Below are 25421 nucleotides of genomic sequence, written 5' to 3' on the forward strand. Positions count from 1 at the left end.
TGGGATATGAGCTCAATGAGCCAAGTACAGTGAATTTGTAAAGAGTGGGTGAAAGAGCTAGGCTTTTGGTGGATTGGACAACGGTTAATAAGGATTTCAAAGATGAACAAGTATGAAACACACGTAAACCTCAATAAAATGATTGTTCGAGGAGATAGATTATGAATTAATCCAATAGTTCTAAAGGTTAATACAGTTCTTAGTGCTACAGTAATTCATTTTCTCTCATTTTCTCTCTTCTTTTTTCTATCCCCTCTCTTATGGGAGATCTTTTACTTTATGTAGTTCTTTTCAGGCCATCCTGATCGTACACTTATTAATCATCTAAACCTTCACTCGAGTGCATGTCCTATCAAACATCTTTTTTGGCTCTCTGTGAATGGTGGTAGCGGAGACTGCACTGTTCAGGGGTCTTCTCCACATAAATGCGGGCAGAAAAATTGCTGCAGCGCATTTAATGTGGTGGTAGCAGCTTTTCTTTTAGATGTTTCTGTGTTCTTATCACCTTTGTCAGGCTTGAGGTTCATCCTGATTGTTGGAACTCCTTGGAAGGTCACCTAAATTATCCAAATGCATGCTTGACCGATATTTATCGTATCCGATAAGGAGTTACTCCTCGAACTATATTCCTCCATTCTTTACTTGCGTGATTCTCAACTTTGGGGCATCTCCCAATCATTTACTCCCCCTTGGATATATCCACGTTCTCAGATAAGGCCTAAGACCCAATATACAAATTTGGGTTCTTATCCCCAGAGCACTCATATCAAATTATTTATTTTAAACTACCTTTTATTAAAATATTAGTCATTTATCAATTATTGTTCTCCTAAATCATTTAAATAGAATTGAATATAAACAATAAATGTGTATATTTGCACGGTAATTACAGCTTACACAATTTTACATTAACTAATATGGACGTATTTTGAAGTTAATTAGGAAAAACTGCTAGGCTTAACCTTATCTCAAATGAACTGAGGTGAAAGTTATCATCATAGTTACTATATACAGATAATAACAAACTTACCTTTGAACAATAATATGCCAGAATTTGAGATTATAAAATAATAAAACTACAAATTAGTCCTCGCTCAAACTGTCACGTGCAAAACTAGTTTTTACTTTTGTTGGGTGAAAGAAAAGCTAGGTTCAAAATTGGTTAGAAATATTTTCTGGCTAGTATTTAGCAATTGAGCTAATTTCGTGGGAGTGTTATTCGTAAAAAAGCGAAACAGACCTTTTTTTCAGATGTGTATAGAGAGTGACAGAGCATATGTGGCGACGCGTTTGCGTGAACGCAAGACCTTTGTAATTAACTCATCATTAATAATCTAACCTCCACCACTTCTTTCTTTCTTAGCTGCCAAAGCCCTCTTTTCTCGCACTTTTTTTACAACGTACTACAAGCACTCATCATCACACGTGTTATGCACAATCACCGCACATCACAGATTTCACAAAAAACTAGTCAACATCCACAACACCAACCCCAGATTATTATTCATACGATGATCAGACGGTGGTGACTGAACGAGTCTTTAAACCTCATCCAACCACGTGTACGGTGGCCAGTCCGACTCGTTGTCTCGTGATACGAGATAATGAATCCGGTCATCATACGACCACATCCATGAGAATATTACACTTAGCTTTTAAGGCCAAGAAAACGAATATGCCATATTGCTATGCCTCAAAAAACCAACCATTTCCCCACTATAGCCGTTCCAAACGGCACGTTCAAAATATCGCGATATTTTCAGAAATAATTTTTTGGTTTATCCTCGTCAGTCATCACCATGTCATCAATAAACTCCATCCCTGTGGGACTTCGAAGACAGGACACCTATTTAAGGAACCAAAGCCAAACCCATTCATAAAAACAAAACCTAAATTAAAAGGCTTTTTCTCGATTGTCCTAAACTAGAATTCTCTCGGTGTCTCTGTGTTTTGTATCAATGGCGTTTAGAAAGACGCTGGCTCAGCGTCTTTTCAATATAACGAAGGTCTCAAATCAGACCGTCGCGAATTGCCGGGTTTCTTCCTCTTCGATCCGGACCCGGGTCCCACCCGATCCGGACAAGCCCGCCATTGGTTTGGATCCCGGAGATAAAGGCATTTTCCGGAGGTTTCTTCACAAGGGTGCTGCTTTTCAGCCGGAGCTCCAGCCACTACCGATCGGGGAGAACCTGCTGGAGAAGCTGAAATGCATGGGCATTGCCCGGGACAGGATCCGACTGGATGGTCTGAGTCCGCCGCCGGCTAATGTTCCGGTGGAGAGGCCGGAGGTGACGGTGGACCATGCGAGGAAGTTACTGAGGGTGGCGCAGTTGGAAGCGGTGAAAACGAGGCTGAGAGAGATCCAGCAAAGTTGGATTTCTTATCCGGACTTTGTTCGGGTCTGCAGTGAAGGGTGTTCGGATCCGGATCAGGGTCTTGGGCTCGCAAAGATGCTTGATGAGTCCGGAACCGTTATCGTCTTGGGAAACAACGTGTTACTCAGGCCTGAGCAGGTAATTTTTTTTTTTTAAATTATAGAAAAAAAAAAACAAATCTCTATTTATTAATTAATTAATTTGAATTTGTTCGCTTGCTTTGTTATTTTTTATTTTTATTTTTTACTGTCTTATTACAGAGGAAATTCTATAATAATGATGGTTCTGAAAGGGGTAGGAGAATTTTTTTTTTTAATGTTGTTTTTTTAATTTATAAATTTTTTGGAAAGCCGAGGACTGATATAGTTTTTATGATTATTGTCTGTGTGTTTTCTTTGCGACAGGAAATTGAAACTATCTTGTAACACACGTTACGCCAGATCTAAAACGTGTAAAGGGTTCCACGTTTATGATGGGGTGTTGATGTTGAAGGACCATATAAGCCCTTCTGTTTCTCCACAGTGTGACTCACCAGAACCAGATTTTCACTACCGGTTATGGGATAAACCCATGACCTACCCTCTCCCAATTTAACTAACAAATAAATTAATAGATAAACCAATATATATATTACTTATATAGCATGGGAAAATGTGAGATAAGTTGGGTGAATTTTGTGCTCAGTCCATTTTTGCAGGATACATACTATTCCGACATATGTCCAATTTTGAACACGTCCACCTTGTATTTTGTTTAGTACAAAAATGCACTGAACACAAGTTTCATCCGAATTAATTTAGATACTGTAATTTATCTGAGTTGGTGAATTTTGGAGAGGGAAAAGGAGAGAATTACAAAGAGATACTGAGATTTTTTTGGCAGAGATTTTAATTTAGGGGTTGAAAAATCATGTAAAAAAAAAAAGAGATAGAGACAGAAAAGAAGGAAGAGGAAGGAATAGATTTTAATTTAGGGGTTGAAAAATTATGTAAAAAAAGGGATAGAGACAGAAAAGAAGGAAGAGGAAGGAATGAAAGGATAAAGCTAGGTTTTTAGGGTACAGTAGTCACCACCAGCCATTGGGGTTGGTTAATAAAATATTCGTGTGTGTGAGTTTCTTTCTTTTGTCTCTTTTTTGGGTGGGTTGGGAGAGAGGGGAAGAAAAAGGTGGGGATGTTTGCTAGGTTTTAATTTTATGGAGGTTGGGACTGATGTAGGTAAATAATGTAGTTGCTAGAGTGAATAGAGGTTGATTGTTTCAGGTCATTGCCTAGAACCAGTAAAGGCCAAGTGCTTCTTTTGTATTACCTTTTTCTACACTGGCATGAATTTTTCATTGTTGAATAGAGTTTTTAATTGTTTCGGGTCATTACCTAGAACCAGTTTTAAGACATTGTGGAGCTTTTTGTGTCTTACCGTTTTTACACTGACATGAATTTTTCATTGGCTTAGAACCAGATTTTCATACTTTCTTTCTTAATTTCTTTTTTTTTTTTTTTTTTTAGTTTCTTTTAAATTAATTCCAAAGCCCCCAAGTCCGCAAGTCCAACACAAGAACTAGACATCCCAAATTTTTAATGTAGCTAGTTTTTCTGACACACCAAAAATATCAATTTTTAGATGCTTCTTGGTTTTTATTTTGAGCTTTAAATGGTTTATGTTTCAGTCTTTCTTGTTTTCCCTGTTTTTTTCTATATGAATTTATCAAATGGTGGACTACAAAAGCCCAAGTTTCATCTAGTAACATGGTTGAGCCATGTTTTACCCAAACGTTTCAAAATTCTTTGATTACAGGTTGCCAAAGTCCTCCAAACTCTTATTCCTATGCCTGGAGGCAATCCAAATGACCCAAGACTAAAGGAGCTGGAAGAGATGGAAAAGCAGAAGGCTGAAATCAACAAAAAGGCTGACATCTTGGTTCGCCGGGAACTCTGGGGTGGACTGGGTTTCCTGGTGTTGCAAACAGCAGGGTTCATGAGGCTAACATTTTGGGAGCTATCATGGGATGTTATGGAGCCAATTTGCTTCTACCTTACTTCAATGTACTGCATGGCTGGATATACATTCTTCCTCAGGACCTCCAGAGAGCCTTCTTTTGAAGGCTTCTATCGAAGCCGGTTCCAATCAAAGCAGAAGCGCCTTATGAAAATCAACAATTTTGACATTGCAAAGTATGATGTTCTCCAAAGAGCTTGTTATCCCAATTCAGTGTTTTCAGAACAGGCAGCCACTTCAACTAGTCCAATTGGAAAAGTTCATTTTGGTCCTATAATCCATTAATTCAACAGCCCCAAAACTTGGGATAATATGGAATTCAACTTCTAAACCCCCCTTGCCACCACACCACCACCCCCACCCCCCCAATCTTTCTTAATCCCCTCCATTATGTAACCCAAAAAAATAGATGCGGCTTTCTATAACGTATTGTTGAGTCTTTTGTAGTTTTTTTTTTAACCAACACCTAACATCATTCTGGTCCTTTTGGATCACAAATACAAGTTATAAATGAAATTTTGTTCTGACATATATCTATAAGAGTATTTCAATTATTGAAATTTATAATTAACAATTAGGATCTGGTAGAAGCCAAAAGAATAAACGCCGTAGTAACATAACCAAAAGATGGCTGACATAATCAAAAGCAAGTCCTATTCAATACGCCAGCAACAAAGGTATTAAGATCCTCATCAATTTGGGCTGGAATTCCTACTTTGCGTATCAAACCTGCAAGAAATTAATTAAAATTTGGTAGATACCTATTTCTTTCTGTATCTATCGTTGGATTTTCATTCTTTATAGGGAAGGTCATTCAGAGATAACGACTATGACATATGCCAAAAGAAATACAGTAAAATTTCGAGTCCATGGGCTAATTCACATAAAATATTCAAGCTGTACTTAAAAAATATAAAAAGTAAAGCTGGAGCCAATTCATTGAACCGTGTAAATTGCTTCAAATAGTTAAGAGTTAAGACTATTTGACTGTTTAATTGTCTTTTAAAGACTGAAATTGAAAGTTTAAAAATTGACTTCTTAATATTAGCCTTGTATTAGAATCTTTTTTAATCTTTTAATTTTTTACATTTTACCTTTTTAACTTCTTTCTCACAAAGTTGGATCCAAATCCATTCAAGTAAAGGAAAAAAAAATGAAAATTTTATTGTTAAAAGTTCATTAACTAGGCCTTCTCATCCATCACAAAGTTTGATCCTTTGCAACCTAAACCACATCCCTCAAATCTTGAAGTAAATTATAGAGAGCAGAGTAGATATGGTCATCAATTCTCAACCTCAAGAAAATATCAAATAAATATATCTAAGAGATCGTTAAAGATATTAATACATAATTCTTCATGATTTTGAATTTTAATGATATATAAATGTGATAAAGTTTAGCTACAAAATTGGTTGTAGTTTAAGACTACAACTTTACTCAATATCTTTTGATAGGAGGTGAATTTTGACAAATCCACAATTGGATTATATCTTCTTCTTATATCTTCCATGTTTGCAAAATTTCTAGAAAATTAAAAACCAATTGTTATGTCATTAATAAATTGTTTAAATTGCAAGTTTTTTGTAGTTTAAAATTATGCATAAAATATAAATTTATAAATTATATAGTAAATAGTATCTGATTGACATAAAATTTGACATGTGTATTAAAAACGTAAAAAACATGTAATTCAACAGTTGAATTTTCAAAATATATAGTAATATTTATTTTATTAAGTAAGGTTGTAACTAAACTTTGTTCATATAAATGTGCTCTTGAAGAGTAGTGAAAGGTAAACGTGAATACAAGGGAGAGTGAGTCTTTGAGAGTAGCGTTTGTATTTGATCAATTCAAACCATATGTGCTAGTCTTGACCCTCAAGCTGCTCGGTGTGCTCCATAAGAATAGTGATGTGTATCAATAGGACATTGGAAGGTTCACGGAGAAGCCACGTCTCTCCTGGTGTGAGTGCTGATCTAGGGAAGGTTTTTCTTGGACAGGCCAAGTCTTACTCACGCACTCTTCGCACTTTTTATCAGTCAATGTAATTAAGTCTTTTTAACCTTGTCAGTCTGGGACTTTTATTCTATGGTGTTGAATTTGAAAACCCGAATATTGTGACATGTTCTGTCCACAAATTCACATGAAGTAGGTGTACCATACTACCATGCCAATTTGTCAAGTCCAAGTTCAATGGTCACGTTAAGCAACCTCCTCGAATGGTCCGATTGGTGTGGCTCAGCTTGCATGGCCCCCCGCCCATTCAGCTTAAGTCGATACACTCGAGGTCGAGGACGAGGTCGAGGAACCTTGAAGAAAACAATAATTGGGTGCTTCATTCATTGTATAGAAGGTAGGCAAAAGGGTTGGGACTTGTTGCTCTATTATCATCTTAAACAAAATTTAATCAAATGGTTTTTTTAATAATACCAAAGCCCAACATGATGAATCTCTCACGGCCTAATTTATAAATCCATCTTTACAATTTTGGATTTGGCTTTAGTAAAATAAGAGTTCAAGTCTTTTGTTCTACTTTTCTTACTTCACTATTTGCTATATATTCACCTAATTAATTAAGTATTACCATTATTGACTTATTAATACTATTATTATTAATTAATGATAATATTTAATTAATTAGGTGAACATGTGGCAAGTTTTTATTGGTGGATCTAATGGTTGAAAAAGAGATTTGGAGTTCAACCTCCGCTTACATCAAATACCGATTGGTGTCTTGGTTTGATGATAAAGAATAGACACCATAAGTTGAAACTCTCTAAAATATATATATATATATATATAAATTGGGTGGTAACTTGAAGAATTGGATGATTGGTAACGTTGCAATTAGATAGTATGACTAATAAATGGCTAAAATGGTTGTCATGCCAACCTTGCGCATGGGCATAAAGTAGGTTCTTCGACTCGTTTTGTTTGTTGGAGATGTATCAATGTATCATATATGTATCATATAAGAAACGTGAATCTTATTGCATATTGGCATAGAATACACGTCAAATGTTCCTCGCGGTCTGCATGGCATTTTTTTTTTGGAAAACTATTCTGTATGCAGTGCCGGCTCAAGGCCTAGGCAACTTAGGCCTAGGCCTAAGGACCCACAACAAATAAAAATTTTCCCTACTAAAAAAAGGCCCCATCTCCTTTAGTAAAAAGTCCAAAATTTTATAAAAATATAACATTTTTTAAATAATTGGTACTTTTTTTTTTTAAGAGTGATGCTAAAAATACCACAAATTTTATTATAGATTTAACTGACATATCATCAATCACATAAAAAAGTAATTCAAACACAAATAAATTAAGTTGTTGAAATTCATCAATTACAGTCATAATCACATTTATTGTGAATATTTTGTAGTATTTTTAGTTTTTTTTCTTTTTCCTTTCTAACATGGCTTTTAAAATAGGAGACCAATAAAAATTTAACTCAATCAAAACCCTAAGATGTTTCAAATAAAATGCTGCAAATGTGATAAATCACCAATGATGACTAATTTCCTACTAAGCCACACACCAAATAATATATATCTATCTCTTTCTCTTAAAAAGAATATATAAAATTAAAATTTAGATTACAACTGTACTTAACTATGCATAGTCATATATCCAAGTTAAAGTAAGTTTTTTTTTTATTCAACTATAATATTCAATCTTCTATTTGAAATTAACCTTAGTTGAGCTAGTATTATTCATCAATTTCTACATTTACATCAAATTAATTTTAATTTAATTAGTATTATATAATTTTATTTAATTAATGTTTACATATAAAAAGGCCCCATATAAAAATTTTTGCCTTAGGTCCCAAATTTTGTTAGGCCGGCCCTGTCTGTATGACAATTCAATTTTGGATTACTACTGAATTTAAATATATATAAATTTATATGGATTGAACATAGGTATTGTTCAACTGATTAATTAAATCAGTAAGTCTATAATAATTAGCATCCATAATCCTATATTTATTGGAAATAATTATGTAGTTGCGTGATTGTTTCAAAGAAGTGGTGCCTCAAAGACAATGGCATTCTCCCCCGTTGGCATGTTAGCTGTCCATTTGTTTTTGTTTTAAGAAACTTTTGTGGGTTTGTATCTAGGTTTTAATCTTTTTCATTACACTAGTGTGGTGTCTCATGGGAATAAACATCTTTTTGTCTCACTTTTTGTATTTTACTTTATGTTACACCGGTTCCAGTATATCATGTATTTTATATATATTTAATTTTAAACTTTGGTTATTTTACAAGGGAAGTTAAAAAAAAAAAAAAAAAAAAAAAAAAAAAAAAAAAAAACAGTATCACCGCAGAGGCACAAACTATTGTGTAAAACGGTAAAACATTTGTATGCTTTAATGTGTTCTATTGCTCATGAGAGAATAAAAACCTTTTATCTGACCTTTTGAATTCCATTTTATGTTTCTTGTAAATTGGAATGCATATTTCTTTATTTGAGCCACTTTTCCCATTTTTTATTTTATTTTTTATCTTTACTATAAATTCTCACTTTTATTCATAACATGTAATTTTCCAAAATACAAATATTTATAATTATATACATACAGTAGAGTGAAAATGTTTATGTCTTTTTTCCTATGTTTAAATTAAATGGAGGAAGATGTGAGGGAGAGAAGAAAGAAAAGTGAATGAAATGTGTACTAAATTTTAGTATATATATGCTCCGCTCATCTTTCCTCTATCTTTCTCTATTCATAACATAATCTTTATTTTTTCTTCTTCCAAAATGTCTCCCAAGGCAGATTTTTTTTTTTTTTGGGAGGCGGGGGAGCGGTAGATAATCACCATCAGTGACTTCAAAGGGCTTATTGTACAATGGGATAGAAGGGTTAGTTAATTAAATCTAGACGTAGAAGTGTCAGTATATTCACTAAATTGAACCTAAATGAAAATGATGGGCTTGGGTCTATGATGTATCATGATTCATGATAGCCCTCTCAAGTTTACGCTTAATATAAGGTAAACACCCAAGAACTTTATGGAATCTCTATACAGGATTATAGGCTAATGACTTAATTTTAGTAGTATGGTACAATAATAAAGAAGTGTTAGAAAATTGAACCTAGACGTAGAAGTGTCAGTAAATTCACTAATTTGAATCTAGACGAAATGATGGGCTTGGGTCTGTGATGTATCATGATAGCCCTCTCAAAACCTATGCTTAATATAAGATACTCACCCATAAACTGTATGAAGACTCTGTATCGGATTATAGAATACTGACCTACTTTTAATAGTACAAAAGTATAAGTATAGTACAATAATAAAGAAGTGTAGTAAATTGAATCCAGATGTGGAAGTGTTGGTAAATTCAGTAAATTGAATCTAGACAAAATGATGGTATTGGGTCTAATGCATCATGATATCCATAATTGTTAAAATGTGAATATATATATTTTTTTTCATTTTTATGTATTGTTTATCATAACGTATTGTAACATATACATACACTATATAAATTTATGAAAAATTATAAATATACATATATAAATATATATATTTTAAGAAATCAAACATATTCAACTAATAACTATTTTAATTATAATTTATGCTATAGTATTAAAAAAATTAACTAAATAAATCAAATAAAAATATATTTATAACAACTATATTCAAAATTATCAAAGGTAAAACGGTAAAAGTATTAACCCTTAATATATAGGAGTAATCCAATTACATTTCATCAGAATACATCCCATCATTTCACCTTAGTAGTCCTGTGCATAGTTAGTACTACAAAGGAAAATTTATAATAATGATGGTCTTGAAAGGAATAAGAGATTTTTCTTTTTTATATATTTATTTTGGGAATGTAGAGGACTGATGTTGTTTTTATGATTATTTTCATGTGTTTTCTTTGCGATAGGAAATTGAAACTGTGTTGTTAGTTATGCTAAATCTAAAACGTGTAAAAGCTTTCACATATGGGTATCTAAATAAAATACCTATTTTATACTCTAAAAAACTACTTTATCTATTTTAACACACCATTTTATAACTCACCAACATCTTATTTCTTATTTTTCAAACTCTATTAATTTATTTATGGTTTCTCTCTCTTTCTCTCCAACTCTTTCTCTCTCTTCCACTCCGTTTCTATTTTTTCCTCTAAAATAAACCAAGCAATACAATAACATCCATGATCCAGCAAATCCACACCCAAACTGGCAAGCAAGCCCACCACTGCCGAGCAACCTAATTGCACACTCTTAGGAAAACTTTAGAGCTTGGGCTTGAACTTTCGAACGAAAGTTTATGGGCTTAAGTTTTAAACATACCCAATAATTTTTAAAACATACCCAACATATATAACATGGGAAATGTGAGAAAAGTGGGGTGGGAAAGAAGAAGAATTAATTTTGGTACTATAATTTGACTGAGCTGGTGAATTTTGGGAAGGGAGGAGTGAATTACAAAGAGATACTGAGATTTTTATTTTTTTGATATTTAATTTAGGGGTTGAAAAGTTATTTGAGAGAGAAGAAGAAGAGGAAAGAATAAAGGTTTTTAGGGCATACTGGTCACCACTAGGCATTGGGTTGGTTCAATAAATATTTGTATGTGTATGTTTCTCTATTTTATCCCTTTTAACTGGGTTGGGAGAGATGGGATGAAAATTGGGTATGTTTCATAGATTTTTTATGGTAAGATTGGGACTGATGTAGATAATTAATGTCTGTTGCTAGAGTGAATAGAGGTTGATTGTTTTAGGTCATTGCCTAGAGCCATTAAAGACATTGTGGTGCTTCTTATGTATTTACCCTTTTTTACACAGGCATGAATTTTTCATTGTTAAATAGAGTTTTTAAGTGTTTCGGGTCATTACCTAGCCAGTTAAGACATTGTGGGGCTTTTTTTGTCTAACTGTTTTTGCNAATGGTTAAAGGTCTAAATATTTATAAAATTATATATATATATATATATATATATATATATTTTTTTTTAAGGTTGTGCATTTTTTATATCAGTAATGTTAAGGATACTACAAATTTTACTATTGACTTACAAATTACTATGTTATTAATTACAAAAAAGTGATTTAAATATTCATTAGTTAAATTGATAAAGTTTATCAATGAGACTCAATGTCACATTATATTTTGAACATTTTATAGCACATTTTTCATTTTCATTTTTATTAAAACTCTTTGTCAGAGGTAAAAAAAGTTTTCCTACCGACAAATGAGATTTATGTTGGGTTGGGGGCCTAAACCAAAACTTGACGATGGGCTCAATGCACGGCCCAAAGGCTATCAGTGAAGATCCAAAGAATTCACTATATTTTATGCTTTGGGCCTAGATTGAGACTAGCAGGAATGACCCATAAACAATTCCTACAACAACACATCAGCATGATTAAAATGCATATTGCAAGAAATAGCCCAGTAGTAAAATGTTTTTGCAGTAAACTAGCCTAGTGATAAAATGTTTCTGCAATAAAATATTCCCGCGGTAAAGCAAAACAGAATAGAATAAAAATCTAGCTGTTTGCTATTTCACAAATTAAGGAAAATATCCACATTTTCAAACTCATTATCCGTTAGCTCTGGAGAAGAGTTTTCTAATACAATAATATGAGAGAAAAATTCTATAGTAACAGTTACATCATAACCTTCAATAGTAAATGAATAAGTAAATATCACAAATAATGAGAAAAACTTAGTATGAGATGAAGGGAGAGAGAGAGATTCCAGCTAGTGCAGCAAGATCATTATGGTGCCATGGCATGCTTGTGGATATATTATATGTAGTGAGGAGAGAGAGTCATTTGTGAGTAGTATGAGTAATGAGTGGGGCGTATAGTAAGACTACTGGGACTTTATGCTAGGGGTAGCTGAGTGTTTTTAAGTGGAAGTATGAGGGGTGTTTTTAAGCTAGGAGCTAGGGAACTCAGTTTCTATGCTTGAAACTGAGAGCTCAGTGACTCAGAACTTTGCTGGAGCTTTGAGAAGACTAAACAGAGAAGTTAATGAGGAGTTTCTCTCTATGGGTGTATTTCTAGTGTATTTGTGAAGCATTAATGGAAAGTTCCATTTATAGTTGAGTATTAGGGGGTAATTAGCAAACAATGTCAGCTAAATCTTCCTCAATCTTTAGAAAATTCTTAGAGAATCGTTCCTAGGACTTTAGTTAAGAGTGGTAAGCTTAACTTTTAGAAGGTTCTTGTTGTTTTGGGTAATAACAGCTAGGATTTTGATTTAGCATTGAATGCTGATTGGCCTTGGCTGATGGGATTAAAGCATGTATTAGGCTAATGATCTTGGTTATGCTACTGCTAGAATCAAAGCTCCCTAGGGCAGATTGTATCACCCCAAGCCAGGTATTAATCTTGGAGCCCTTGCTGGGAACTCTACTGGAATCTCCTTGGTGCCCTCCAAACCACATTTCCCTAAGTTTTTCTATTTGGGGTTCATGTGCTTGGTCCATGAATCAGAGAGTATGCATTTTTGGTATGAAAATGAATTGATTTCAAGTTGTTTCAAGAGCTTTAACGGCTTGGTCATGGCTACTCTTGATTCTTAACCGAATGGGCTGAGAAGAAAGAAGGGACAGCTGGTTGAAGCTTCCCAGCTTTTTGTCATGTCACTTTCTACTTTATGTCACATGAGAAATGATAGAATTTTAGCTTGTGAAGGAAGGTTTCAACTCCTGATGGACATGTGTCCTCTTCTGATCTGATTGGACAAGCTGGGACTTGATGGCAATGGGCTCCAACTGTAAGTTTTGTTGAAATCTGGCTGGTCAGCTCACGTGAGCTTCAGCTGCTAGGATTTGTGTATGAGCTGGGCTTTGTAGTTAAGCTTTCTTTGGGCTTGGTTATCCCTACAAAATGAAGAGTTTTGCTATGGGTGATATGCATGGGCTTTTATAAATTTTGTAAGAGAGGTATTTCTTGAAGGATGAGTAATTATATTTCCCATGGGTGAGAGATTTAGTATATGTAAAACAAGTGTCAAAATAATATTTGATTTTGTAAATATGTGCCAAAATAGCATTTGGACTTTATGAAATAGTTACCAAAATAATATTTGGGCTTTATAAAATAAGTGCCAAATTAATATTTGAGCTTTGTAAAATAGTGCCAAATATTAATGTTTAGGCTTTGTAAAATAAGTGCGAAATTAATATTTGGGCTTTGTAAAATAGGTGCCAAATTAGTATTTGGGCTTTGTAGGATTTTGTAAAAATATTGTTGTATCGTAACAGGCTTTAGAGATTCTGTATCGTAACGGGCTTTTAGAGTTCCATATCGTAACGAGTTTTAGAGGTGCCGTATCGTAATAGGCTTTAGAGGTGCCGTATCGTAACTGGCTTTTAGAGTGTTGTATCATAACGGGCTTTAGAGATGTCATATCGTAACAGGTTTTTGAGGTGCCGTATCATAACAGGCTTTTAGAGTGCTATATCGTAACGGGCTTTGGAGATGTCGTATCGTAACAGGCTTTAGAGGTGTTGTATCGTAACGGGCTTTTAGAGTGCTGTATCGTAACAAGCTTTGTAAATGTGCCTTGTAGCAATGGGTTTTAGAGGTGCTGTATCGTAACGGGTTTTGTAAATGTGTCGTGTAGCAACGAGATTTAGAAGAGAGTTTTTTTTGGACTTTGCCTACAAGTTAAATGATTTCGGGCTTTTGTTGTGGAGATAGTGTAATTTTGTGGCCCAATTTTGGTAGTAATGTGATAAGTATTTTTTGTGGAAAATCTAAGTTGGATAATATGTGGGATAGAATGGGTAATATTTGTGAGAGGGCCCAAGAAAATTTATGGGGCTTATATAGGGAATATTTATGAGAGCCCAATGACATGGAGAATATTTGGGTAATATATGGGGAATATTTATATGGGCTCAAAATAATTTATGGGCTTGTGTGGGGATTTTTGTGAGTGGGCTAAAGCAATTAGGGTCCAAAAATTTGTACCTCAACACTCTCAAAGTTTGAGACCAATAGAAACCCTAACTCAATTGAAACCCTAAAATGTTTCAAAAAAATGTTGCTTATGTGTTAAATTATCAATTATAGATTAATCTCCCCTAATAGTTTGAGACTTTAATTTTTGTAAATTGATATCCTACAAAGCTACACACCAAATAATATCTATCTTTCTCTTTAAAATGAGATATAAAATTAAAAATTAGATTACAACTTTACTTAACTATGCATCATCATATATCCAAAATAAAGTATCTTTTTTAATCATAATATATTTTTATTAATATTTATTGTTCAACTATGATATTCAATTCTCTATATGAAATTAACATTAGTTTAGTTAGCATTATTCATCAAATTATGTATTTAATGTATCAAATTAACATTGATTTAATTAGTATTAAATAATTTTGTTTAATTAATATTTACATTAAAGGCCCTGCATAAATTTTTCGCTTTAGGCCCCAAATTATGTTGGGCTGCCCCTAGATACAACTAAGTTTGTAGCCACATTTTGTCTTTAAACTTAGGGTCCCATTAGTAAAATATTGTGCACTTATAAACAAAAAAGGAAAAGTTCAATAAAATGCTATAACTAAATTTGTAGCTAAATTTTGTCTTTGGACTTAGGTCTTCTTAACAATATATTGTGCACTTATAAACAAAAAGAAAAAGCCCAAGAAAAATTTTATTAAACTAAAATCTAGAAAGAGATATAACTTGTAGCATTGTTAATTAGATTATCATGTAACAATTTCAAAATATGAAAATTCATAATAGAAAAATGTAAAATTTTATGTATTTGCGTGTTTTTTTTTTTTTTTGGTTGTCAAATATATGAAGGTTTCTTTTTATTAAATTGTGTATAATTTAAGTTTTATAATAACCAAGCTGAAAAAAATTCCAAGAACCACCATTTTCCAAACTCCGAATAACCTCAAGTCAACGGGCCCAAAACTTGGGATAATATGGAATTCAACTTCTAAACTCCCTTTCTCCAATTTGGGCTGGAATTCCTACTTTGCGTTTCAAACCTGCGTGTAATTAATTAAAATTTGGTAGAGGATTTGTATTGGGCTGGAGAGTGGATATACGTAATTCTTTCTGTATCTATCACAGGATTTTCGATGCCTTATAGGCAGCGGCAATTGCCCCCCCGACCTTCTCAAAATTTCTCAAATACTAGTAGTAGTACTAATGTAGTAAAAAGGTTATTTGCCCCTCTCCCACAAGGGACAATGGATCAACCTCTTTTTTTTTTTTTTTACTCGTTACATGTATTAACTTTTCAACAAGAAGCCAATTTTACATTCACGTGTCAATACACTTATCAAATGTTAACTACTCAAAAGAGGAGGATAAATGGTCTACATAACATTTTTAAAAGCATTCAAGGTGTTGAGGTATGTATAAAACTTCACACTTAGATTGTAATATTCTTAATATTTATACATTGATTTATTTTAAAGAGTCAAATTACATGTTTAAATTGTGTGTATTTAGATTAATCATTGATTTGATTGTTGTTAGAAATACTGAATGTAATTGTATTATATTTCATGATGAAAGAATATACATAGGTGCCTTTATATAGGAGACATATATATGCAATACAAGTAAATATGTGTACTATACAAGTAACCTAACTGGGCCTAAAGCCCACAATATATTATACACATTAACAATTGTTATTAGATATTAATTAATAATTATTATTTTTATTTTAATGCTATGAAATATGTAGTTAATTGAGATTTTAGAGAAACCCAATCATAATAGTGAATTCTTTAGACGTATTATTTAATTTATCTTTGTGTTATTTTCATTATTATTGTGTTTTCACCAACATTTAGTAAGTGAAGCCCAGTCTATTATGCTTCACAACTAAACCCATGATGAGTTTCGGTTGTTAGATATATTTTCTCTTAGATATTTTTTGTAACAGCAAAGAAATTTATAGAGTTTGTTAGGATTGGAATCCCTCGAGTTTAATTATATAGCTCTATAAATAGTCACTGTGATTACGTTTTGTTTTAAGCTCAGAAATATATTTTCACGCAGTATTATTTAGCTTTTCTGTCTCTACTTGCTTTCCATTCTTTTCCTTTCGAAGCTTTCTTGCTTTCTTTCACATCCCACACAATGTTGGGTCCTCTACAACCTAAACCACATCCCCCAAATCTTGAAGTAAATTATAGAGTAGAGTAGAGTAGAGTAGATATGATCATCAAGTCTCAACCTCGACCTCAAGCAAAAATCAAATTAATACATCTAAGAGAACGTTAACGATATTAATCCATCATTAATTCTTCGTGATTTTGAATTTTAATGATATATAATACATGTTCTCTTGAAGAGTAGTGAACGGTAAATGTGAACATAAGGGAGAGTGAGTCTTTTAAGGGTAGTGTTTGTGATGCTGATAAATTTAACAGTAATTTAGACCTACAATGATACTTAGAAAATTTTCTACCTGTTAGGGCTAATTGAAATATCTCCAAACAAGTGAAATTACGACCCCTCTTATGTTTTATGAAGTTGGATTTGCTCAGTTTCAAAACAATTGTTCTTTATTTATTTATTTTTGATAATCAAAACAATTGTTCTTTATGTGCTTATCAATATAGAAATTTTGTTAATGTTTAAGAATATGTTCTTTTTTTTTCTTTTTCTTTTTTATTAATATGTAAGAATATGTTCTTGATACCTTATAAATAAATAGATATTTATCTTTTGACTTTTTTTGGTAGCTTATATATCCTCTTGAAAAAGTTGAAGACTTTTAATGCCAAAAAGTAGTTGTCAAAGATGCTCGTTGTTTGGCCAATTTTGAGAGGTTAATTTGGTAAAGAGGTCTATGAGCAATGTGACCTCTTGTATTATTTGAGGATGTGAGTTCTTAATGTGAAAGCAATCAAAGCATGCCATAGTGGAGAATAACCAATAACCAACTATGCACTTCGTTGCAATCGAACATGTTCTTAATAAGTGTCTTATTTGTAAAATTTACTATAAATTTTCAAATGATTAATTTATTTTTTTTTTATTTTAACAAAGGTAAGTAAAATCACTTAATTTCACACAAACAGACACAAAAATTAAATTAAAATGTTTTTGAAGATGTAACTTAAAATGAGAATCCCCTTTTTTTTTCAAACTTTAAAAAGAATAAAAGAATAAATCTAATTTACTAAGAATAGTTATATGAGTTCAAATCTTTTAGTAATTAAGAAAAGTGTAATGTTATGTCCATAACAATTTAATAACATGAACGAGAATGATTAGTCTAGGAACGTACAATTTTCAAAATATTTTTCAAAACATTTTAACATATAATTTGTTAAGAGATATTTTATGATCATGACTAATTTTACATATATATTCACAATTATATAAATGTTGATGATTGTGAGGGGGGGTTTTGGTGAAAGTGACGACTGATCTCACCCCACCCATGAAACATCATGTCTTCTCAGCGAAGGATCCACAAGCAAGAGGGATATTTTTTCTTCAATTATTTAAAAGGAAAAGAATATAGTAGGGTCTTCATGAATTTGATGTGAAAACGACACTCTCACTTTGCTCTTTACCTTCCTTCAGTTTTCATATATATATATATATATATAATTTTTGTTTTGGCTAAAATTATAAAACTGACTCTCTAAATTTGTTCAAAGTTCATTTAAATCTTTGAACTTTGTTTTCGTTTATTTCACTACTCTAAGTTTTAGATTTATTTAATTAAGACATTTCCGTTAATTTTTGTTAAAATTTTTGAAAAAAAAAAATCTAGAAAATATTTTTTAATCATTCATTAAATTTTTTTAATTAAAAAAATTTAAAAAAATTGAAAAATTAACCACAAAATATTAAAAAAAAATTGATAGAAAAGCCTTAATTATATAAATGGTTAGTTTCACATTTTATTCTTATTTTTTTTTAGCTGTAGGTAAAAAATAATAATAATAATAATTCCTTCAGTCTTATCTAACTTCCTTTGCAATGGATATTTTTCAGTGGGACCGTCAGAGAACAGTCCAAAAAATACGAGATTTCTTTTCTTAGAATAAAATTATTGTGAGATAAACAAAGTTTAATACTTGGTAGAGGGCAAAAACAGTTTAGCTTAGCGGCATTTATTAATGAAAAATCTTAGAAATTTTTTAATGTATACCACCATGGTCAACGAGGCGGTAATTGCACCTGTCTTGTTCTTTCAATCTTTCCTTATGTTTAAAAAGTCATTTGGAAATCTATTGCACTGCTTTTTAAAAATATTTTTATCATTTTTTCCTCCTACTTACGATATAATAGTTATTGAGAGCAAAATTAAGACTTGAAATGAGTGGTTTGGAAAAAAAAAAAAATGGAAGAAGAAGAATAACTTGTGATTATAAATTTGAAAATATTGCAGTTTTTATTTTTTAGTTTTTTAATTGCTAAGACTAAAATATTATTACAAAGATTTTTTTTAATGAAATTGTTATTGACAATTTCTAATGATTATAACTAATAAATTGTTATTAAAAATAAGTGAAAAATATATATACAAAAATAAGATTTAAAATGAAGAAATTCATATATAGATAAAGATATATCTTTGTTTGAAATAATGTAATCAAGTTTAAAAGAAAACTATTAGTACATTAAATTTTGTTTTTTTGAAAAGTAACTTGATCAAGTCAAATAATAAAGAATATGAAATCAAACAATAAAATTAGACATTATAAAATGAGCGAGTGGACCATCTCTTGATGAGAATTGAGAAATGTTACGTCTATCACATTTTTTACAAAATTTTTACAATAAATCATATGTGATAACTTATTACTGGTTCTAATTTAGAATCACCATTGAAATTACTTTTTTTTATCCACTATTAACAACCAGCCACTTATGATTTTTTTTGTAAAATTGTTATAGACATAAAATTTTTTATCTCATTTAGTCAACCCACTTGGCTCAAAAACCCAACTAATTTTAAATATTTTGTTTTTAAAACTAAAGACAGTGCTATTTATTTTTTTCCGCTTTTTATCACTTAATGCAAAGATTATTTTGACACAATATCAAAATGTTACATATTTGAAACATTAGGAATCATTTTGACACATAAGACAAACAAAAACATAAATGTAATTGGCCCAAATCAATAATATCTCAAAGTATGCATTGTCATAGGACATTTAGAAAAGACTTCCTTGACATCTTCTTTGACATTGAATTTCGCACACATATATACAACTAGTGGGGAAGCACATGCAAGGGACGTGCTTGCCATTATATTAAATAATAATTTATTGTTATCATATTCATGTTTAGTGCACAAATCTCCCTTTTTTACAAGATTTTTGGAGGAATTATGTTACAAAGTTTGGAGAGATTACGTTAAACAGCCTTACTCTTACCCTTACCTCAATATCTTGTCATTGCATTGAATAACAATATACTTTCAAGTATAGAAACTGTTTATAACATAGCCAATATGTAAATCATTTTATACGTGAAACACCTAAATTTTTTACCATCAGTATTTTTAAAATGTGAGGAATGGTATATAAAGTTTTATTTTCTATAAATTTGCAAGTACAAAACATGATGGAGATACTGACTTAAAAAATGAAAATTTCACATTTCAAAGCTCAATTCCAAGTACAAAAAGCCTTTTGCTTTTAAGAATACATAGTTCATACTGCAACCCACCCTCAACATTACCTTCATACACAGCTTTCTCCATATGTATATGTCAAAATCTACCTCTTCACATGGTTTTGAAACTTGGACCGGACCGTGGTCGGACCGGATTAACCAGGAACCGGCCATTAATCTGGGTTTTTAAACATAAAAAACTGGAACTCTCTGATTTGCAGCAAACCGTTCAAACCCGGTCAAACCGTCCGGTCTGTGGAACCGGGCACGGGTTTTTCGGTTTTCTTCCCCACATAATTTTGCTAAAAATTTCCGGCTTTCATCTTGTTTGTCAACTACATCACTGGATTTCACCGTTTAATGAGAGACCAAGAGAGGGGAGGGAGAGAGAAAAAGAAGAGAGTAATAGAGATTAGAGAGAACGAAGTAAGAAAGTAATGGAAAATGGAGAGAAAACTTACGCTGGCATTAGATTTTTTGGAATAGAAGTTGAATCATGCATTTTCGAAGAGATGTTTTGTAGGCATTCTTGGAGCTAACCAAAAGGAAGAAAGAAAAGAAAAAGGAACACAGTATCAGACTATTAGAGCATCCACAGCAGTGGAAATAAAAATTTAGCTCCACCAAAAGTTACTTTATCTATTTTACCTATACACATACTGCAATAGTGGATCTATTTTAGTTTTCAACACAATAAAATAATATAAACATCACAATAAAATAATATATCCTCTACAATAAAATAATATATTCCATTACCCAAAAAACATCCACAACACTAACCACAACCACCTCTACCATCAGGCACAGCCACAACCACCACCACCACCACCGGCCACAACCACCACTCTACTTTGGCAACCACAACACAACGTAGAAAAAAAAAAACAAAAAAACAAAACCACAACCACAATCACAACCCCATCACCACAAACTACCAGCCATGACAACCACAACTACAACCCACTACCACTGCCACAACAACAACCACTACCATAGCCACAAAACTCATAGCCAAAATCCACAAAACCCACAGCCAAAATCCACAAAACCCACTGCCAAAGCCAAAATCGTCCACCACCACCACAACCAAAATCCACAAACCCATTATCAAAATCATCCACCACCACTACTATAGCCAAAATCAACCACCACCACCACAGCCACCAAACCCATATGAAAATACATAATAATGACAATAATAAATTTAAAAAAAAAAAAAAAAAAAAAACTCAATCATAGCAAAGAGAATAGAGAGATGGGCGGCATCGGTGGCTTGCGGCTTGGGGAGGATAGTGTCTGCATGGCTTTGATCTGCAAAGAAAAGTGGGCAGAGGCATGGGTCAGAGACGTGGATCAGCGGCTTAGGGCTTGGGTCGGCTTGGGGCGGTGACGTTGAGGCGGTGGAGGCGTGTGTCGGAGAGCACAGAGTGACTAAGAGAGAGAGAGAGAGAGAGAGGAATTTTTCTTATTTTAATCACGGTAGCTGAGAAGCAAAAAATTTTGCTTATAGCTCCACTACTATACTCTTCTTTTGTGATTAATGGTGCTAAAAATAGCAATATAATTATTTAGCACCACTACTGTGAGTGGAAAGGGCGGCTAGAACTAAAAGAGAGAAGATAGAAAGCTAAAGAAGTAAGATATTATTTTTGAATTGATGGTGAGGATGAAGTTTTGAATTTGAAATATTGGGATTTTGTTAATTGATAAGACTAGAGAGAAAATTTATAAAAAATAAAAACCAGAGAGAATAAGGCAAGAAGGGAACACGTGAATGAGATAAGATGAGAAGAAAAGTACTGGGGAATGGGGCCGGGTAGATAAATGAATGAAAATTGAGATATTTTAAATAATATAAGAGATATTTTATTATTTTGTATAAATCAAAAATATCATCTTTTTTTAATTAAAATATTTTAACCTTTATATATATATATATATTGATTTTAATTAAAATTGTTAAATTTTGTATATGTATTTTATTATTTTTATATTAATAAATTATTAATAATTATGATATACTGCTGTTCGACTTCGTGTTAAATTTTGTATATAGTATTTAGCACCATTGTTGTGAGTGCTATTAAAAAGGGCGCGCTATAACTAAATGAGAGAAGATAGAAGCTAAAGAAGTAAGATATATTTTGAATTGACGGTGAGATGAAGTTTTGAATTTGAGAATATTGGAATTTGTTTATGATGAAAGACTAGAGAACAGTTTTATAATATATAAAACTAGAGAGAATAAGGCAAGAAGGGGAACACGTGAATGAGATAAGAATGAGAAGAAAAGTACTAAGAAGTGGGGCTGGGTAGATAAAATGAAAGAAAATGGAATATTTTAAATATATAAGAGATATTTTATTATTTTTGTAATAAATTACAAAAAAATATCATCTTTGTTTTAATTAAAATATTTTTTAACCTCTTTATATATATTATTTTAATTAAAATTGTTAAATTTTGTATATATATTTTATTATTTTTATATAAATAAATTATTAAAATAATTATAATCTCATTTCAGTTCGATTTCGATTTGACCTTACCAACTTTGATCCTCACTTTTTACGGTTTATTGAACTGTCCGAATCTAAAAACCTTGCGTCCTCCAAACAAGGCAGAGACACTGCAGGGAACTGCTTGAGAACTAATCATCAATGGCAAAGGACTTTTAAACAAGTTATATTCATAATGACGGGACAACAAAGACTTAGATGTTCTATTGGTAGAGATTCCAACTGTTAACCTTGGTTTACTCACATCCTTGTCAACCAAAAAGGATGTGAGTAACTTCAATCGGCTCTAATGCGCCCATTGTTTTTGCTAATACCAACCACCGTTATCAATTTGAGAAGCAAAGAACAGAGGACGAGAAGCAGAAGTGAGAAAACAGAACCGAAAAAGAATATTGGAAATGCAGCTATAGAACTAAATTGTAAATGAATGGTTTATCAAAGAATCACATGTGAAGACCTGTGTTAAAATGTATAGTAAGCATTACTCACTGAAAAATAAGTCAATAACTTAAATGGGAAACAGAACAATAGGAATCCCATTTCAATTGTATTCCATAACCCGTTACAAAGCCATTATATGTTTCTACCAGGTTCAATTACAGACATGCAAATCAGATAGACCTTTTCTTTTACGAACATCAAAAGAAGCAGACCATATATTTATGAAACAGGTTGTAAACAAATGAGGTGGAATTTTTTAAATTAGGAAAATAGTTATACCCTTCTTAGGAGATAAATAATGACGTTAATAATTGTTGGAAATTTAACCAAAATTCCAACTTGTGAGAAACAATAAAAATAGAGAAAACACATGCCAAAGAAAAATAATCACACGCACAAGATAGTATTTACGTGGTTCGGCAATTTGCCTACGTTCACGGAGTTGCAGGGATTTCACTATTATCAGGGAAAAAATACAAAGTGCGGCTACAGTGTTTTTTCTCTTTCCCTAAAAACACAACAATAATAGTGATTACGAACCCTAATTATAAAAGCGGCTTTTATATCCTACTTACAGGGTTATAATGGGCTAGGCCAAAAATAAACTAGGCTCCACAAAGCCCAACAAATCTCCCACTTGGAGATTAGTTCAATCATCAACATCAGCCGCTATCCTCCAAAAAGCAATCCCTCATCCCTGCAACTCATCCTCCTGTCCTCAAGCTAGAAGACCAATTGAAGCTGCACACAGCTTCAACTTCTCAATAGTGACACCCTTAGTCAACATATCTGCTGGGTTCTTAGATCCACATATCTTCTCAAGTGTTACCAACTTATCTTCAACAAGGTAACGGATAAAGTGGTATTTTGTTTGTATATGCTTCGACTTTGAATGAAAAGCCAAATTTTTTGCAAGAAAGATTGCACTCTGACTGTCACTGTGTAGAATGCCCATCTCCTGCTTCTTACCAAATTCATCTAAGAAACCATGTAGCCAAATCATCTCCTTTCCAGCTTCAGTTGCTGCAACATACTCAGCTTCTGTAGTAGACAAAGTAACAATCTTTTGCAGATTTGAAGCCCATGATATAGCTGTACCACCCAGAGTAAATACAAACCCAGTAGTACTCTTTCTACTATTAACATCACCAGCAAAATCAGCATCTACATAACCTTGCAGCTTCAAACTTGCACCTGTGAAGCAAAGATTTATGTATCTGATGAACCCTTCCGGCGGTGCCATAGGCTTGTATAGTACTTGCATCAGCAACTGCATTGTGTCTCTTGGACTGAGGTCATATAGAGAGTGCCAGTCTTCTTTCCACGAGCCAATACTCTAGCTCCTTTGAACTTTCAAGTACCACCAACAAATAGTATTGCATGCCTTTCATCATCAAGTTGTCCAACAGAATCAGATTCCTCCTTAGGTCAGGAATAGTGTCGAACCTTCTCCAGACAAACAAACTCATTGGGTAACAATATCCGGACTCTCATACCACAACATCCAGGGCTGAACATCAGCCAATACCTTACCAAAATCACCTGCAGCATAGTTCTGTATGATTTTCGGGGGGAGTGGTATGAACGAGGCTCCTGAATCAAAACCCAATCATCAAGTGGACTGTCTACTGCAAGAAGTAATGCATCCTGTACCTCTTCTGTTACAGCATTAGCAAATCATCTTCATTCTTCTTCTTAGGACTTTTGCATTGGTTCCTAAAGTGACCTATTTTCCCACAATTCTAGCATTGTACTTGTTGGCCTGATCTAGACTTACTTCTGTTTCGATTAGAATTTCTGGATTTGATCTGCCGGTTTGAATTTCTGTTATTACCTCTGCCTCTTGTCTCAAGGTTTAGGGCAGAACCAGATCCTGAGTTTCACCTGTATCTCTTCTGCGAACCTCCTCAGCAGAATTAAATCTCGTATATCATTGTACTTGAGTTTTCCTTTCCTGTAGAATTGCTTACTGCATCCTCATTGCCTCCCAACTGTTTTGGCAAAGAAGTCAAGACGATCAAAGCACGAATCTCATCATCAAAATCAATTTCTACAGACGAAATTGATTTGTAATAGTGTTAAATTCATTCAGATGTTATGCTACTGATGCGTTCTCTGCCATCTTCAGATTGAACAGTTTCTTCATCAGATGCACCTTGTTGTTTGCTGACGACTTTTCATACATACCAGACAAAGCCTTCATCAGAGCTGTGGTCTTCTCCTTTACAACATTATGTGCAACAGACCTAGACAGAGTTACCTGATAACTCCTAATACCTGTCTGTCAAGAAGAGCCCATTCATCAGCCTTCATCGCCTCAGGTTTTGTCCCCAAAGAGGCAGATGCAATTTCCTCCCATAGAGATAATCTTCAATCTGCATCCTCCAATAAGCGAAGTCTGTGCCATCAAACTTTTCTATTCCAGACGCCTTTCCTGCTTCTCTGCCATTGCTCCCACTCAAACCTAACCCTA

General features: G+C 32.9%; 1 protein-coding gene across 1 annotated transcript; it reads left to right on the plus strand.

Annotated features, from left to right (window-relative positions):
- Positions 1-1790: 1790 nt before the first annotated feature.
- On the plus strand, positions 1791-4901 carry LOC112023039 (calcium uniporter protein 2, mitochondrial). The gene is made up of 2 exons (XM_024055655.2): positions 1791-2513; positions 4170-4901. Exons 1-2 carry the CDS (start codon positions 1959-1961, stop codon positions 4653-4655), a joined length of 1041 nt encoding a protein of 346 aa, XP_023911423.1. The 5' UTR covers positions 1791-1958; the 3' UTR covers positions 4656-4901.
- The last annotated feature ends 20520 nt before the right edge of the window (positions 4902-25421 follow it).

This window comes from Quercus suber, unplaced genomic scaffold (assembly GCF_002906115.3).
Source record: "Quercus suber isolate HL8 unplaced genomic scaffold, Cork oak 2.0 scaffold_26, whole genome shotgun sequence".
NCBI classification, from domain to species: domain Eukaryota; kingdom Viridiplantae; phylum Streptophyta; class Magnoliopsida; order Fagales; family Fagaceae; genus Quercus; species Quercus suber.

What these genes read in the sequence shown, in the direction of transcription:
- LOC112023039 (XM_024055655.2), top strand. Translation starts at nt 1,959, where the DNA reads ATGGCGTTTAGAAAGACGCTGGCTCAGCGTCTTTTCAATATAACGAAG. An exon ending in TGTTACTCAGGCCTGAGCAG is followed by an intron (nt 2,514 to 4,169) that starts GTAATTTTTTTT and finishes CTTTGATTACAG; the next exon opens with GTTGCCAAAGTCCTCCAAAC.